This window comes from Terrapene carolina, unplaced genomic scaffold (genome assembly GCF_002925995.2).
Source record: "Terrapene carolina triunguis isolate 2854851 unplaced genomic scaffold, T_m_triunguis-2.0 Scaffold193, whole genome shotgun sequence".
Taxonomy (NCBI): Eukaryota; Metazoa; Chordata; order Testudines; family Emydidae; genus Terrapene; species Terrapene triunguis.
In genome coordinates this window covers 9344909-9364341 of record NW_020664544.1, presented here as the reverse complement: position 1 = coordinate 9364341, position 19433 = coordinate 9344909, and the positions used below count along the sequence as shown (strand labels likewise).

The following is a 19433-nucleotide window of genomic DNA, read 5'->3' as shown; positions in this document are numbered from 1 at the left end:
CCTAGGGATAGGGAGTTGAGGATTAATCACCTTAAAATTTTTAAGCACTTGGATAAGCACTAAAGGTACATTCTACTATATATTTTACATTTTTGTTTTTGTTTTTTAGTCTCTTTGGAATATGACTTTTCTACAGATCACCAGATACTAAACCTAGGATATTTATATGTTTAAATGTTAACAGTCAATTCTCTGACTTTTTACTGAACAGATATTCTTTATAGTAACTATTTAAGGTGTTAAAATGTGTAATATACAGTACAGAATAAACGCTGCTCGGGTGGGACATTTCCCATAAGGACAGCAAGATGAATGCGTGGCTCCACAGATGATGTTGACAGGAGGGCTTTTGTCTTCCTCAACTATGGGATGTTCCAGGAAAGAGGACTGCTGGGAAGTTATGGGGCCCCCCTGACTAAGAAGGAGAACAGCATCTTCACACATAACTCACCAACATATTGAGTAGAGCACTGCAACCTGGCCCGAACCTGACAGGACCCAACTACAAGTGTCAGGTCTGGGTCAGCTGGAAAAGCAACCGATGCTTGGATCCTGTCTGCTCTCCTCCTCCTACCCATGGGGTTGGTGCAGTGGTGGCTTTGTGCACCGCACTTGCCAGCTGCTGCCACCTTGCCTCACTGTCTGTGCTGTAGTATGCATGTACTGATAAGTCACAGTGCCTCTCGTGCTGCAGCAACATAGCACAGCAGGGGGTAGTGGCTAGCAATAGGGCATGTAGCTGCCGATTCCATAGGCAGGAGGAAACGTTGGTGCTGACTCAGGAGAGAGAGGATGGGACGGGCTGGAAAATGACTCAGCTTTCTCAGGCTCGGGTCAGTTGGGTTTCGGACTGGGTTGGGTTTAAAAACTAGACCCAAACAGACCTCTAGTAGTGAGCAGGGCTTTAAATTGGGTTCAAAGGAGGCAGCTGACAAAAGCCCATAAGTAGGTTTAAAAATGGTAACCTTTAACAGAGAGCTAAATGTTGGGGGTGACGAGGAATGGAAAATTACAATAGTCATAGACACAGCAAGAGGGATAACAGTGGGAGAATCTGCTCAACATCTTACATATTTATAGACAAAAGCAAGTACACTTCTACCTCGATATAACGCTGTCCTAGGGAGCCCAAAAATCTTAACGCGTCATAGGTGAAACCGCATTGTATTGAACTTGCTTTGATCCACCGGAGTGGGCAGCCCCGCCCCCCTGAAGCGCTGCTTTACCGCGTTATATCGGGTCGTGTTATATCGAGGTAGAGGTGTAGTATGGGGAATGAACAGGAGGAACTGGAAGTAATACTATAGAAACTAAATTATGACTTAATTGGCATCACAGAGACTTGGTAGGATTACTGTAATGTTGGTATAGAGGGGCATAGCTTGTTCAGGAAGGACAGGCAGGGACAAAGAGAAGCGGTGATGTATTAGATATCAAGAGTACAAATACTTGTTCTGACGTCCAGAAGGAAGTAAGAGGCAGTTTAGCTGGAAGTCTTTAAAAGGCGGGGGGAGGAACAGGGACAATGTCATGGTAGGGATCTGTTCTAGACCACCAAATCAGAGGAGGAGGTGGGTGAGGCATTTCTAGAACAAATAACAGAAATATCCAAACATAAGATGGGGTAGTAATGAGGAACTTTAACTACCTAGCCATCTGTTGGAAAAGTAATATGGCAAAATACAAAATGTCCGTTAAGTTCTTTGAATGTATTGGTGACAACTTCTTGTTTCAAAAGGTAGCAGAAGTAACCAGGGGGACAGACGTTTTAAACTTGATTATGATCGAGAGAGAGGATTTGGTTGCGAATCTGAAGGTTGAAGGCAATTTTGGTTGAAAGGGATCATGAAATGATAGATTTCATAATTCTAAGAAAAGGAAGGAATTAAGCAGCAGATAAGGACAATAGACCTCAAACAAGCAGACATTAACAAACTCAAAGAACTGGTGGGTAAGGACCCATGGAAAGAAAATCTAAGGAAGTGGTTCCCAAAGTGGGGTTCATGAACCCTTGGGGGTTCATGAAATGTATCAGGGAGTTCTCAGAAAAAATTCTATAATGGCGGACAGAGCCGTCCCTAGGGACCCCGGGCGCGGGGGCCAGCATCCCGAGCCCCGTGACCATGACTTCCTGGCAGAACATAAACTTTGGTTGGATCAGTACACTAAAACCAATATAATTGCACACCTAAAAGGACTTTGCACAATGTTCAGGCAATACTTTCCAGCTATGTCAGGCGATAATGACTGGATTCAGAACCCCTTTGATGATGATACTTTCTCAATGCAGATATTGAGCACTGAGGAAAAAGAGAAATTGAGATCTCCTGTGATTATGAACTGAAAAGGAGTTTGAGGTCTGTCACTGATCAACTTTTGGCTGAGTTTAAGAAATGAGTACACCCTGCTGGCAGAAAAAGCGACTATAGTTTTGTTAATGTTTTCAACAACATACTTTCTCACATAAGTATTTTCCTCGTATGCACATCTGAAAACCAAATACAGAAGCAGACTCAATGCTGAACCAGACCTGAGACTTTATCTTTCTCCAATGGTTCTGGATTTCCAAGACCTATGCAGATCAAAGCAAGTGCATCATAGAATCCTAGAATATTATGGTTGGAAGAGACCTCAGGAGGTCATCTAGTCCAATCCCCTGCTCAAAGCAGGACCAACACCAACTAAATCATCCCAGCCAGGGCTTTGTCAAGCCGGACCTTAAAAACCTCTAAGAATGGAGATTCCACCATCTCCCTAGGTAACCCATTCCAGTGCTTTACCACCCTCCATCCATCACACTCAGGAGATTTAAACTTCAAGACTCCTTATGAGAAATGGAAAGGGAGGTTGATATTTTTTGCTGTTTCTAAAATTAAATAGCCTGCTAGTGTTGTTTTTAAAAATTATTATGAAGAACAAGTTTAAGCTTTGTTGTAGTCGTGCGTTGTTTGCCTGGACTGCTCAAGACACGAATGCTTGTGAGAGGAATTCTTTATTTGAGTTGGCTTCTTAAATACCTTCATGCTGTTTCACGTCTGGTACTCCTTGATGAAACTGTAGGAGGTTTAATCGAAGTGATATGAGCTACAAAAGTGAAATCTTGGAAGAGTGTTGCCATTTTCATAATGTAATAAAATTAATAATGTAATGATAAATAATATAATAATAAATAGTGTGTAATAGGCATATCATAAAAAACCCAAATTATTTCCAAGATCACTGCTGCTATAATTTATGCTCAGGTAAGGGAGAAAATCCCTGGAAATATTTATTTTTAGGAGGAGGTTCACGAGATTTGATATTTTCGTGAAAGGGGTTCATAGGTTGTTAATGTTCGGGAACCACTGATCTAAGAGAAAAAAGTTCAGGAGAGATGGCAGTTTCTTTGAGACATGAGTGAAGGCACAATAGCAAACTATCCTGATGAGAAGGAAAGATAGAAAGACTAGGAAGAGTCCAATATCGCTGCATCAATAGCTCTTTGATGACCAGAAAATCAAAAAGGAATCCTGCAAAAAGTGAGTACATGGACTAATTGCCAAGGAGAAGTATAAAAGAATAGTACATGCATGTAGGAACAAATTCAGAAAGGTTAAGGCACAAAATGAGTTACACCTAGCAGGGGACATAAAAGGCAATAAAAAGAGGTTCTTTAAATATATGAGGAGCAAGAGAAAGGCGAAGGAAGGCGTAGGTCCTATACTTAGTGGAGAAAGAGAGCTAATAACCGATGACAACAAAAAGGCTGAGGTGCATAAGGCCTATTTTGCTTCAATCTTCACTAAAAAGGTAAATGGTGACCAAATACTTAACAGAATTAATGTTAACAACAAGGGGGCTGTATACAAGCCGAAACAGGGAAAGAACAGGTTAAAGAATATTTAGATGTACTCAAGTTGGCAGGGCCTGATGAAACTCATCCTAGGGACTTAAGGAACTAGCTGGAGCAATCTCGGAACCATTAGCAATTATCTTTGAGAACTCCTGGAGGATGGGGGAGTTCCCAAAAGGCTGGAGAAGGCCAAACATAGTACCTATCTTTAAAAGGGGGAACAAAGAGGACCTGGGAAATTATAGACCACTCAGCCTAACTTTGATACCTGGAAAGATACCGGAACAAATTATTAAATAATCAGGTTGTAAGCACCTTGAGGATAATAGGATTATATGTAATAGCCAGCATGGATTTGTTAATAACTAATGATGCCAAACTAACCTAATTTCCTCCTTTGACAGAGTTATTGGCCTAGTGCATGGGGGGAGAGGGGCCACGAGGAAGCTGTAGATATGATGTAGATTGATTTTTCGTAAGGCTTTTGACACTGTCCCACAGGACATTCTCCTAAGCAATGAAGGGAAATGTGGTCTAAATGGAAATACTATAAGGTGGGGTACACAACTGGTTGAAGGGCAGTACTCAGACTAGTTATCAATGTTTTGCTGTCAAACTTGGGGGATGTGTCTAGTGAGGTCCCACAGGTCTGATACTAGTCATTATTTTCATTAATGACTTGGATAAGGGAGGGTATGCTTATAAAATTTGCAGATGATCTCAAGTTGGGAGGGGTTGCTAGCACTTTGGAGGACAGGATTAAAATTCAAAACAACCTTGACAAATTGGAGTATTGGGGGTTACAGGTAATATGTGTCAACAATGTGGTGCATGTGCAAAAAAGGTGAACATTATTCTGGGGTGTATTAACAGGAGAGTTGTATGTAAGATACAGAGAGTAATTGTATCGCTCTATTTGGCACGGGTGAGGCCTCAGCTGAAATATTGTGTCCAACTCTGGATGCCACACTTTAGGAATGATGTGGGCAAACTGGATAGAGTTTAGAGGAAAGCAACAAAAATGATACATTTAGAAAACCTGACATACAAGGAAAGGTTATAAAAATTGGACATATTTAGTCTTGAGAAAAGAAGACTGAGGGGGCACCTCATAAGTCCTCAAATACATAAAGGGCTATTATAAAGAGGACAGTGATCAATTATTCTTCATGTCCACTGAAGGTAGAATAAGAAGTAATGGGTTTAAGATATACCAAGGGATTAGATTAGATATTAGGAAAAGCTTTCTAACCATATGGGTAGGTAAACTCTGTAACAGGCTTCCAAGGGAGGTTGTGGAATTCCCATCACTGGAGGTTTTATAGAACATGTTGACCAAACACCTGTTGGGAACAGTCTAGGTACACTTGCTCCTGCCTTGGTGCAGGTCCCTTTTTAGCCCTATGATTGTGTGACCCTGTCTGCTGTTTTACTGCAACAGAATATCCAGTCAATGGCAACCTATTTGGCCAGTTCCAAGGCATGAAGTTGTGTATAGCCATGTGTTAGATTAGAATTTCAGAGGTATTTATCTTATACAAAAGTTATCAAAGACTGAAAAATAAAATGCAGTAATATGTGATGTTTATTTTATTCAGTATATTTAAGTTATTTTAAGAATTTTTAATGATTTCTTCAATCAATTGGATCAGCCATTTAATTTAGATAGATAGGCTGCACGGAATTTAGAGGATGGATACGTTTTTCTAAAGGTATACATTTATTAAGACGACTACTTTATTTAGTGAATTGCTTTTATGTCTCCTCTACAGCAATATATATATCAAATGACAATATGAGAATATCAGTTAATTAAGGCTTTGTTCTCATTTACAATAAGGCCCCTTCTATATTGGTAGTGTAAATGGACCTTAAAGTGAAGGTAAATGACAGTTTAAGGCCTCTCTATGGTACTGGAGAGGGGACACCGTGGTGTAAATGAGAAATGGATCTGTAAGAGTTCAGCAGCCTAGAAATAGACAGTTCTACATTTCTAAAGACCAAAAGAGTTGTAAAGGAGATTTTTCTCACCAGATGCACTGGTAACTTGTGCCTTTGCCTGCAGCAACGAGGCCTGTCTGTCTCTGTCTTCCAATTTTCTCATATTCTGTGTGTCTGGGCTTCCCAACAATCCTCCCTGGTTCATTCTCTTCCTCCTTAATAATGACTGCTTCTGGGCAGCTGTTAAGTAAAAAACCTTTTCAGTAATTTTATTATATTTTCAGGGAAAGAGCTTCCATTAAAATATTTGTTCTTAAAAGACCTCGAAGATAAGTCCCTCCAAGGTCTTCCTCTGCAGAGCAAGAGACTACATCAGCACTGATTTCTCTGTTGGCAAATCTTTGTCATTTATACTCAACTGAAAATAGAAAGAAAAATTTGTATTTCAAAGAAAAAAATGCCAGACAATTTATTCCTGCAAAATGTGTATAATGTTAGCTTTTTTTTGGATATACAGAGTCATATTCAGTGAACAGAGATTTGGGGGGTTATCCAAACTCACATTTAGCTTCGCAATATCAAAATACCAATCTCTCTTCATTAAGAGAGCCATAAAGAAACATTTGAATTTTTTCAAACTCTATTTTGAAATGTTAAACTTTTTTCAAGGAAAATAACTTTTATGAACAGCTCTAATTAAATGAATATGTACAAAGCAATGGGAATTTCCATAAATCTATGAAAGCTGAAACAAAGACCTGTCTTCTCCAGTAATAAATCACAGCTGAAGTTCTATTAGGAGGCTTGGTTGCTGGTCTCACTTCATTACATACTGACCAACTATCCAGTTTGGTGGTCAACCTCCATATCCATAGGGGTAACTGTCAGTTTCCAAAGACAAACTAAGGATTCACCTAGCATAGAAATTAAGGTTCAGATTTTCAAAATCTCAGTCAGTTCTTCAACTAATTGCTCAACATGCACAATGGGGTCCAGATTGTCAAAGCTCAGCTGCCATTTATGCACCTGTAGTGGGGTGGATACCGGCTCCTGCCCTGCGGGGCTTGAAACAGCCCAGGAGAGGGCTGTGGCTGGGGCAAGAAGCCTGGGCTGATTGGGGAAAGTAGGCTCAGCTGTGGCCATGCCCCAATCAGGCCCAGCTGGCCCCTATAAGAGACTGTGAGCCAGAAGCCCAGTAAGTCTCCTTCTGCTTGTAGAGGGAGAAGGGCCTGGCTGCAGGGACCTAAGCAAGACACCTAGATTGGGAGCAGGGCTGGGGAAGGGCCAGGGGATCTGGCAGCTCCAAGCCTGCAGCCTGGGGCTTTCCAGGCCAACTATAGGCTGAATAGGTGCAGGGTTGCAACGGGACAGCCCATGGGTAGGCAGAGGCAGCAGGTCTGAACCCCTTTGCCTGTGATGAGTGGCTTATACTGCAGTCTGCCCTAGTGAACGGGGGCTAGATGGAAACTGAGGCAAAGTGGGGATAGTGGGTGGGGATTCCCCTGGGAGGGGGAGACCCAGAACTGTGGGGTTACTGCCAGGGCGCAGCACCCAGTTAAAGGGGCACCGGGGTCCTGTGAGGGACACTGGCCTGAAGAGGGTGCTCTGGAGGCTGGATGATAATTCCTGAGGACAACCAGCAGGAGGCGCTGCCGGGTGAGTCTGTACCCGCTTACAGAACCTAAACAAGGACCGTATTCTCAAAAGAGCTCATTGCCCAATGCACACTTAATGTGCTGAGCAATTTTGAAAATCAACCCACTTACAGTTGGAGACATGAGCTCAACTCTTCTGAAAATCCAGCTGATTGTGGGTAATGACCTCTCTGAAAATCTGGCCCTAAATGAGCCTCCTGCCCATGGAGAAAATTAACAGGATTTGCCAGGAAAGCATTAGGAAATTTGAATTATTACTCTTTATCTCTGATAAAGAGGCCTCCAGTTTAAAATTAGCTAGATCCTAAACAGATTGAGCTGTCACTATTTTTAATTTATTATAAATTTCATAAAGTTGGCTTTACCCTCATCTGAAAGATAAAGGCCAAAGATAAGCATCTCTGGTCTGAAAGTGTCATACGGAGATGGACCTGAAACAAAAAAATCTTCATTTGAACACCTCCAAACTTTAGAGAGCATTCACAATCCCAGTCCAGATAAAGATAATGACTTCAGCACTGTGCCAAAAAGGTAGTGTGGCCAGGCAGAAGAGAGGGGTAAGGAAAAGCTGTTCCATTCAGCATTTTCCCTGTACAAACCAGTGGATATGAACAATATATTAATTAATGCCAAGACTAACATTACCTCCTCCCATATGCTCCGTGACCCCTTTCAGGGAGTCAAAGTGCAGCTGCCAGAGGAGTCGAGCCGCATCAAGAGATGGGGAGCAGGATGCATACCCAGAGTCTGAAGGGTCAGGCCCTATCCTATGGATCTTTGGCCTCTAAGTATTTGGCAGACTATATTCCTGCTCTTTATACAGATCCCATGTAGGTAAGGGAATGATCGGTTGCAACTTCATGGACACAGGAGCTGTAGCTCTCTTCATGCAAGTGCTCCCCTTCTGTGTATTTCTATGCAGGAGGGGAGGACATGTCTCCAAAGTAAACAAAAAAAATCTGTATTTTCAATTCATAAGGCATTCCTAGGAGTCCTGGCACTGGTAGTTCACTAAGCAACTTGTTTCCAGCTGTGAGTAGGATAGGGCTCTGCTTTTCACTTGGCCTTGGAAAGAAGAGGAATTAAATGTTCTATCAAATTTTCAGTGAGTGTCAGGAAGCTGGTTGGCTGAGATAGGCACCAAGAAGGAAGAGCTGATTTACTTTGGGCTGTGATCAAGAGGTGATATTGAGCCACTAATATAAAAGGACAGTTCTAGGGGAAGGAAGATTTTTGGTTCAGACAATAAACAAATATATTGCAACCCTCTGCCCCTTTTACTAAATGCTACTTTTCCCAGTAGCTGCAGTGCCAGAAAGTGCAAAGATTAGGTCCAAAAGATAATTAACAGAACTCATCTATTTCTTTTCAGTTGGAAAAACAGAAATGACCGATATTGCCTCAGTGTAATAGACAGCTTCTGATGTATACCTAAAATTAAAGGGCTCAGACTGTTCACCTTGCTGAGTATGCTGGAGATGTTTATGGTTTCGTATATGCAGAGGTGTCAAGTATCAGTGGGTAGCCGTGTTAGTCTGTATCTACAAAAACAACAAGGAGTCTGGTGGCACCTTAAAGACTAACAGATTTATTTGGGCATAAGCTTTCGTGCGTAAAAACCTCACTTCTTCAGATGCATAGAGTGAAACCTCTGATACCATACTCCTTGTATATGCAGAGGAACTCTTAATTAAGGCTTAATTATGTACCACAAATATCTTTTTATTTTGGGACACAAGAGGTGGGATTTTCAGTGTTGGGAACTTTAATGTCTAATAAGTAAGTGACCGAGTAATGTAAACATTTATTGAGCTTTTTAATTGGCCCCAGTTCTAATGCGACGCTGAATTGATTTTCACTGTGTACTTTGGGGAAGGCCTGCTGCTTGTGACAACCCTCCTGGGCACTCTGCAATAGAATTCTCTGTATGTTCACTTTCATACACACAAGTGTGTGTTAAAATAATACTGACAGAGCCTCCTGCATTCTGGTTTCTCCAGTTACTGTGTTATGAAACATAGCAGATAAGGAATTAAGAAATCGGATGAATTTCATTGAGTGCAAAAAAGCAAACAGGCAGGTTGAAATCACTGCATACTGCTTTCACTGTATCCTCCCCAGCACCATGCTGTCAGTAGCACAGAGGAAAAGGGGAAGGAAATTCCAGGTGCTCATAGTAGCCATAGGAGATGGGGTAGACTACACATCTGTAACAAAAATTCACTGTAAAATGAGCCCATTATAAAAACACTCATCTTCACTGCAACAGTTAACTTGAGTTAGTAAACTCTGGTTACAACATGTGAGCTGCCCAAGGCCAAGTGAGAGTGAAGACACACAGTGAAACAGCCGTGCTAGAGACCTGAGCACATACCTCTACATAACATGTTGGTTTGAGCACAGCTAGAACATGTATGACTACCAGCTCTGGAAATACCCAAAGTGTGTGAACAGGAGCTGGGTTAGGAGCAAAACTCAAGTCATAGTTTGACCTAACAATGCAGTGAAGGCAAGCATTTAAAAGTGATTTAAAACATTACCTATAACCGCAACCAGTCCTGGAAACAGAGCTGTCCATTAGAAACTGTTAAGTGATAGACAGCGTACAATAAACTCTAACATTAGTGCTTTGTGAATGTGAGGATCTTTGGTGCATGGCCCTACTTGACTCATTACACAGGCAGAGGAAGCCACCCACTTAGGTGCACCTCTGAGGGTCTTGTACCAGGACAATAATAGAGTGACATAAAACAACACCAAGAATATTGCCGTGGTGTGGATAGAATATAATGTACCCCACAAACCATGGCACAGGCCACACAGTAAAATCTAAACATTGTGCATGCCTTGTACCAATAGACAAAAGTGGTCAGGAACTTGCTTTGCTAGCCGTCTCCTAGAATCCTCTCATCATACCCCATCTTCAAACCATGGCAAGCAAAAAGAGCAGGACAGACAGTACATAGAATCATTGGACTGGAAGGGACCTTGAGAGGTCATCTAGTCCAGTCCCCTGCACTCATGGCCGGACTAAGTATTATCTAGACCATTCCTGACAGGTGTTTGTCCAACCTGCTCTTAAAAATCTCCAATGATGGAGATTCCACAACCGCCCTAGGCAATTCATTCCAGTGCTTAACCACCCTGACAGTTAGGAAGTTTTTCCTAATGTCCAACCTAAACCTCCCTTGCTGCAATTTAAGCTCATTGCTTCTTGTCCCATCCTCAGAGGTTAAGAAGAACAATTTTTCTCCCTCCTCCTTGTAACAGCCTTTTATGTACTTGAAAACTGTTATCATGCCCCCTCTCAGTCTTCTCTTTTCCAGACTAAACAAATCACATTTTTTCAATCTTCCCTCATAGGTCATGTTTTCTAGACCTTTAATCATTTTTGTTGCTCTTCTCTGGACTTTCTCCAATTTATTCACCTCTTTCCTGAAAGTGCTGCCCAGAACTGGACACAATACTCCAGTTGAGGCCTAATCAGCGCAGAGTAGAGCAGAAGAATTACTTCTTGTGTCTTGCTTACAACACTCCTGCTAATACATCCCAGATATTTTTTTTTTTTGCAACAATGTTACACTGTTGACTTGTATTTAGTTTATGGTCCACTATGACCCCCAGATCCCTTTCCGCAGTACTCCTCCTTAGGCAGTCATATCCCATTTTGTATGTGTGCAACTGATTGTTCTTTCTTAAGTGGAGTACTTTGCATTTGTCCTTATTAAATTTCATCCGGTTTACTTCAGACCATTTCTCCAGTTTGTCCAGATCTTTTTGAATTTTAATCCTAGTCTCCAAAGCACTTGCAACCTCTCCCAGCTTGGTATCGGCCGCAAACTTTATAAGTGTACTCTCTCTACCGTTTTCTAAATCATTGATGAAGATATTGAACAGAACCAGACCCAGAACTGATCCCTGCACGGACCCCACTCGTTATGCCCTTCCAGCATGACTGTGAACCACTAGTAGCTCCATCTAGGTTGCATTTCCCTAGTTTGTTTATGAGAAGGTCACGCGAGACAGTATCAAAAGCTTTACTAAAGTCAAGATATACCACGTCTACCGCTTCCCCCCCATCCACAAGGCTTGTTACCCTGTCAAGGAAAGCTATCCAGTTGGTCTGACCTGATTTGTTCCTGACAAATCCATGCTGACTGTTACTTATCACTCTCTTATCTTCTAGATCAGTGGTTTTCAAACTTGTTTTTTCTGGCAACCCAGTTGAAGAAAATTGTTGATGCCCGTGACCCAACGGAGCTGTGGATGTGGGGTTTGGGGTGTGGGAGAGACTCAGGGCTGGGGCAGAGGATTGGGGTGCGGGGGTGAGGGCTGCAGGGTGGGGCTGGGAATGAGGGGTTCAGGATGTGAGAGGGGGCTCTGGGCTGGGGCAGGGGGTTGGGGTGCAGGAGGGGGGCAGGGCTCTGGGCTGGGGCCAGGGATGAGGGGTTTGGGGTGCAGGAGGGGGCTCCAGGTTTGGGGAGGGGGCTCTGAGCTGGGGCAGGGGGTTGGGGTGTGGGAGGGGGTCAGGGCTCTGGGCTGGGGGTGCAGGCTCTGGGGAGGGGCTGGGGATGAGGGGTTTGAAGTGCAGGAAGGGCTCTGGGTTTTGGGGAGGACTCGGGGGCCAGGGGATTGGGGTACGGGCTTATCTTGGGCAGTTCCCAGGCAGCGGGGGTGCTAAGGCAGGCTTCCTGCCTGTCCTAGCACCACGGACCACGCTGCGCCCTGGAAGCGGCCAGCAGCAGGTCTGGCTCCTAGGCAAAGGTACACAAGCAGCTCCGCGCAGCTCTCGCCTGCAGGCACAGCCCCCCCAGCTCACGTTGGCCGATTCCTGGCCAATGGGCATGCAGAGCTGGTGCTGCGTGTGGAGCCCCATGGCCCCCCTGCCTAGGAGCCGGACCTGCTGCTGGCTACAGGGCGCAGCACGGTGTCAGAACAGGTAGGGACTAGCCTGCCTTAGCCGGGCAGCACTGCCAATGGGACTTTTAACAGCCCGGTCAGCAGTGCTAACCAGAGCTGCCGTGACCCAGTACTGGATCATGACCCACAGTTTGAAAACCACTGTTCAAGATGTTTGCAAATTGAATGCTTAATTATTTGCTCCATTATCTTTCCAGGTACAGAAGTTAAGCTGACTGGTCTGTAATTCCCCGGTTTGTCCTTAGTTCCCTTTTTATAGATTGGCACTATATTTGCCCTTTTCCAGTCTTCTGGAATCTCTCCCACCTTCCATGACTTTTCAAAGATATCTCCTCAGTCAGCTCCTTGAGTACTCTAGGATGCATTTCATCAGGCCACAGTGACTTGAAGACATCTAGCTTGTCTAAGTAATTTTTAACTTGTTCTTTACCTACTTTTGCCTCTGATCCTACCTCACTTTCATTGGATGTCTAACATAATGAATGCCAATCACCACCAACCTTCTTGGTGAGAACCGAAACAAAGAAGTCATTTAGCACCTCTGCCATTTCCCCGTTTTCTGTTATTGTTCGACACACACACCCCACATTGAGTAATGGGCCTACCCTGTCCTTGCACCATTTCCCCAGGTACTTAATTTTTCTTACCTTTTTGGTCTGATATATGTGTATTAGAATAAGGCCCTGATATAAATGAGTATCTCATCTTTAACTTCAGTGAACCATCTCAAGAAAGCATCCAAATCCACACACAGGACTGGATTCTCATATACACTATGGCTCCTTTATGCTACTTGGTCAGTGTAAACGGGCCGTAAAGTGGAAGTAAACCATAGTTCCATCTATTTCAGTGTCCCTTTACATTGCCAAATATAGCAATGAGACATTCGTGTAAATGAGAATCTGGCCCACAGAGACCTCTTTGGGTCAGAGAGACCTCTTTAGTCTAAATAGTTCTGACTGAGAACATAGGGTGTTCATCAAGAGTATCTGACAACCTGATGAGTTCTCTACTTCAAACCAAAGCATTTACTATGTCACTGAAAATTGCTAGCTCCTGGAGTTAGTGAAAGTGCTATTTCCAAAGTTCTATTCACAGAATCAAAGAAGATAAAGAGCTGGTTCTCTATAATTGTTCTGAGACCCAGCACATTGCTCATGTTCACAAAGGACATGGAACTGTACTAGTTACAAGTTTGGGAGAGGAAGGATGATCCAGTAATTAGGGTGCTAGCCTGGGACTCAGGAGAGCTGGGTTCAATTTTCTGCTGTACCACAAACTTCCTTTGTGACCACAGGCAAACCACTCTGTCTCTCTGTGCCTCAGTCTCCCATTAGTAAAATGGGAATAATTCATACCTCACAGGAGTGCTGTGAGGATAAATACATTAAAAAAGATTCAGGGTATAATATGGTAAACATTCAATTTTCCCTTCTTATATGCTCAGGAATCCACATTTTGAAATGAAAAGATGTGTCTAATCCTGCAACTGATTCTGCGTGGCAGAACCCTGTACTGCCCTGTTGCTTTCAGTGAAGCTCTCCATGGACATTGGTTTCAACCCATGCAGAGTCAGTTGCAAGATTAGGGCCTTCATTTGTTTTGATTACACTTTTCCCGCAAAATGCCCAAGTCCCAAATTCTGCTCTAAATTCCACTATAAATTACTCTGATGGCAGCAGAACTAATACAGATTCACACCAGGGCAAATGAGAGCATATCTAGGCCCTCATTACCTGCAAAAATTTCATTTTGATAAATGAAATTGTTTTTAATTAGTGGGATGCCAAAATGCAATAAGAGAGAAATTTTAATTTTAAACTAGGTTTAAAATCATCAGCTTGATTCTTCCCCTCTCCCACCCCAAATTTAGTGTAAAAAACAAAACAAAACAAAAAAAGCAAACCCTAATTTATGTACCATTTCAGCCCAGAGCATCTGATATATTTATCTCAAATATCTGGTAGTGATTTATAATGTAAACACTGAGGGATCTTCAACTTTGGCCACATGGATAGTCCTGATGTAATTAATCCTTTCATGAACGTACTGAAATAGCCTTCTGTCTTTGCAGGCTCTTTATATAATGTCATGGACATGCATGGATCGTAAGAAATCATTCCCACACAACTGTTGTCTCTGATTGGGTCTTTGGGGGCCTGTTTTGTTTTGTTTGTCTCTGGAGATGTAGCCATGTTTCCAAAATCTCCCTGTATCAAAGGAAAGGTACCTTCTATTATATTTAGCGGATAACTTTTACAGTATAAATATTTAAAGCATTTTTCACAAATGGAATACCATTTTAAAAGGTAATTGGGTGCAGGGCCGGCTCCAGGCACCAGCTTGTCAAGCAGGTGCTTGGGGCGGCAGCTCCGGAGAGGGGTGGCACGTCCAGGTATTAGGCGGCAATTCGGCGGACGGTCCCTCACTCTGCCTGGGAGCGAAGGACCTCCCGCCGAATTGCCGCCGCAGATCGCGATCGCGGCTTTTTTTTTTTTTTTTTTTTTGGCTGCTTGGGGCGGCCAAAACCCTGGAGCTGGCCCTGATTGGGTGGCATGCATACTAACTGACTTCTTTAAAGCAACAGGCTGATTAGTTAATCCTGGCTAAACGTATCCCATTTTCTGAGAATTTATTCATGCACTTTTTGGTATTCACAGCAGCTATTTAGAATTATGAATCCTTTTTTTTTTATTAACTTTATTTATGATAGGAAAGCTGCCCTTAATTCTGATAATCTGTTTGTTTTAAACACCAATCCCACATTTTCAGTTGCTATTTTAACACACACACCCCTGGGTTCCAGATATTAGTTTGATTCTGCTCCCACTAGAGTCCTATTGAAGTCAATCAAAAACTCTCCCGAAGAAGTCAGGTGATTGTAAGACTTGCTCATTGTGAACATGAGATCAAAGGCCAAATAAGCGAGACTGCAGAACATACAGACATGCCCTGCAGTGCCTTTTATTGCTATTCCAAAATGAATCTCTGTTGTTCTCAAAGGGAACTAAATGATTTTAAAATGGCTTAGTGGGTTTCAGTTAATTCAGTAAGATTGTTTGTCATATGGGCCTGATTTTCATTTACAGTTAAGTCACTTTACACTACCCTGGTGTTGTAAAGTGCCCGTAAAGCAGGTGTAAATTTCATTTGTACTCATTTTGAGGTCACTGTACCCTGCCAGAATGGTGTAAAGTGACTTAAATGTAAATGAGAATCAGGCCCATGAGTGTGCACGGCAGTACCATAATGACTCTGAATCCACAAGGCATCTTCTATGTACTTGCTAATTCCTAATACAGTGGCAACTAGTTCCATTTTATGCACTCTTTAGCTCACCTGGAGTTACTTTGCTGGAGCTCATGGGAGGTTTTTGCTTTTGCTTGCTTGATGTTTTTTCTATAGCAGGAAATTTTGAGTCAGATCTGTTTGCAAAAGGCTTGATGGCGGACCCAGAACCCTCATCTGCAGAGGTCTAGAAGAGTAAAAAGAAAAACATCAGTGACTGAACAACTACCTTCTACTCTCTGAGTGAGAAAAGGTGAGAAGTTTTGTGCTCAAAGATAAGCAATATACCAGCAAAATTTCTAGCACCAGCCAGGAACAAAAGGAACACACCATCCATTTTTAGGAAGATTCTTCCTTCCCTTATCCGTTTATATTCACAGCTCCACATAGCTGGGGGAACAGAAATCTAAGAGCAATACAAAGTATATACCAAAATAGGTATTTCCAGAGAATTCAATAGCTATGCTTGGATTAAAATGAAAACTCTCTCAAATGGGCAGGAACCTTCACTATGAAGATCAGCATCTTCAGACATTAAAAAACAAATTCTGCTTTTGCTTACACCCATATAATTCTGCAGTAACTCAATTGAAGTCAATGAATTTACAGCAATAGAACTGAGAGCAGAATTTGGCCCCAAATCTATAATCAGAAAGCAAAACAATGATCCTAACATGTGTGAGTGAATGTCTCCCATTAATTTTACTAGAGCGGTTAACTGTCAGGACTAGTTTAAACCTATGATCATTTACATGTTAACACCATAAAGGAGATCACAATGCAATCACCCAAGCTAAACTGCTGCTATTCAATTCCAAAACACTTTGTATGTTCCTACTCCACAAGACAATTAGGCCTCCTGTGCTCTACAGGAGAGGCATGAACTTTGTGGCTATGGTGTCATAATTTTCCAGAGCTACACTCATCCATTTACTATTAATATTAGGGTATGAGTGTAGATCATCTAGATTTCTATGTAAATTGCTTAGGAGAGATTAAGTATAAAAATAGGTGTTTTGTGCTCCTAAATTCTCATTTGAGTACCCAAATATTAAGTGCCCAAACTGGAACACTGGGCTTTCCCTGTTAGCATTGTTGTCCCAACAATTCCTCCTCACACTGAGGGGAAAACTTGCTCAGACTTCTTGAAAAATATGCTCTGCAGGTTTCTATTAATGCTGTTCATAGCTCTTGCTGATGGCAGTCCCTATTTGATTCCCACTTGCTCTGGTATCAGGTAAAGATTTTAGGTAGCTTTGAATTACTGGTTACAACATGATAGCAATGGAACCAAACAGCAGTTGTTTTGTTTGTTTGTTTGGTAGTGTTTAAATATACTACCCTGATATAACGCGACCCGATATAACACGAATTCTGATATAACGCGGTAAACCAGTGCTCCGGGGGGGCGGGGCTGCGCACTCGGTGGATCAAAGCAAGTTCGATAAAACGCAGTTTCACCTATAACGCGGTAAGATTTTTTGGCTCCCGAAGACAGCGTTATATCAAGGTAGAGGTGTATTCTCGAAGTGTGTCTGATGACCTAATGCTGATCATAATGCATTGTCACTCCAGACCCTGAAGGGGTGGGGACAGTTCTTCCCCCATCCCTTTTCAGAGATGTGAAGCACAATGACTTGGATGGGGTGTGGAGAATTTGGGCCTTCATTTATACATGCAGAGAAATATATACACTGGAAGGATTGTATGTCTGTATGCCAGAAAATTATGCATGTACATAATCTCTCTATCATATGATTGTACAGAAAGGGTCATTACAGAAATCTATTTGAATCTTCTAAATAAATGTTAACAAGAAAGATAGATGTAAAAGAAAGACTCCACTTTTCCATGCAGGGGCAAAAACACCTAATTTTCTAAATAAAAGAGCAGATTATTAGTAGAGGTTCTTGTTAATTATTATAGAGAAGCAGCTCAGGAAGTAATGTGGTAGAGTCAAGAGTGATAAATATTAGATATTCCCAGACCACTAGATATTCATCAGTTTTATAGTTAATTCTTCCTGAAGTACATTTTTTTTCCTAAGGTTTCTCTCCATACTGCTTCTGCCAAGCACACTTCACCCTGATTATAATTCTTTCAGTTTTCTGTGGTAAACTGTATATTTTAATGAAGATTTTTCATTAAATTGTATCACAGCCTCGCATTCAAGATGCTGCATTGTTTGTTTGTGTCACAGAAATAAGTCAGTAGGAAGCAGACCATATTTTGTCATCCAAATCGGTGAACAGTTTTTGGTATTCAGGTAAGAATTTCTGATACGACACATCTATTTATTTAATTTATTTATTTATTTATTCTCTTGATAGTTTTATTATGAAGTTGGGGCCAAAGATTTGGGATTCTTGGAGACACTACTACATGTTTTCTGATTCCACAAAATTTCCATCTTGGTGTAGCTCTTCTGTTTATTGGATCAGGCCAGTTTTATTAATAAAGATTTTAATGTCCATCATTATTTGTATTTTCCACTTCATCCTCACAAAAATCAGATTTCAAGAAGAGATGTTTAGATTCAATCTACTGATCACATTTGTTGACAGATAGTATAATTTGGAACCACTGCACATAAGTTAATAACACTACTACTAATTTGTTATAAAGCACATTTCATCCATAGATCTCAAAGCATTCCACTAAGTAGGATAATATCATTATCTCCATTTTACAAATGGGGAAAAGTGAACCAGAGAGTTGAAGTGACTTGTCCAAAGTAACCCAGCAGACCAGTGACAGAGTTAGGAATAGAACCCAGGGGTGAAACCCTGACCCCACTGAAGTCAATGGGAGTTTTGCCATTGACTTCAACGGGACCAGGATTTCACTCTGTCTCTTGACTCTGAGTCCACTGGACCACTATGTTCAACCCCTATTTTCTTTATTTTTAGAGAGTCTGATCTGAATTTTATAATTTTACTTTATTAAAGGGTTTTTAACATTAGTTGCCATTAATAAGTGAGTGTGAATGGTTACACATGTTGGTATGACCCTCTCTGCATATTGTCCATACAAATGACTTTTCTCACATGTTAGTAAAAGAAAATGTGATATACTTTTGGAGAGTTACAAATCTAGCCCTTGGAAGCCCCCCTTGAAATAATGAAGAGCTGTTTTCAAATGGCAATGTTTTACCCTTAGTTAGGCCTAAATCTGTAGGACGCCCTCTGCCACTCCACTGTCATGAGAGTGGGTCTGAAACAGCGGGTCTGTAGAGGGCTCCCTGCACTGCTACAGGGCTGGTGACCCTCCGTCCCTGGAGGCACAAGGGTGGCTGCACATCAATACTCTTTTTTTTTTTTTTTTTTTTTTTTTTTTTTTTGTCAATTTCAGTGTCAGCTGAAATCAACATCTATTGACATCTATCACCTTAAATCAAATCCTGACAAGCCTACGGATAATGTAGGCCGCTGCCTGGGTAGCCTGCCCCTTAAGGGCAGTAATGTCTACTGGTCAGTCCACCCACTATTACTCGAAAGAGTCAGGGCCGGCTCCAGGCACTAGCCGAGCAAGCTGGTGCTTGGGGCGGCAGCTTGTAGGAGGCGGCATTCCACCCAATCCTAGGGCGGCACGGCCGCTTTTTTTTTTTTTGGTTGTTGTTCCGCTCCGGCCGCAAGCAAGTCTGGCAGTGCAGCCCGCGTCCTTCTCTCCCGGACGACCAGAGCGGCGCGGAGCCTCCAGGGAGGCGGCACAGCAGGAGGGGCCGCGTGGCACCCTGCTGAAGCCCTGGCCGCCCCCCGTCTTTCTCTCCCCCCGCTCCCTGGCTCCGGCCACACCGC

The 19433-nt window shown here is 42.3% G+C and overlaps 1 protein-coding gene across 1 annotated transcript in view; it reads right to left on the bottom strand.

Moving 5' to 3' along the window:
* Positions 1-19433, bottom strand: part of MARCHF10 (membrane associated ring-CH-type finger 10) — a 156030-nt gene that overhangs the window by 27526 nt on the left and 109071 nt on the right. The window contains exon 4 of the mRNA XM_029912232.1: positions 15688-15823. Coding sequence (XP_029768092.1) covers positions 15688-15823 — 136 coding nt within the window. The remainder of the gene's footprint in view (positions 1-15687; positions 15824-19433) is intronic.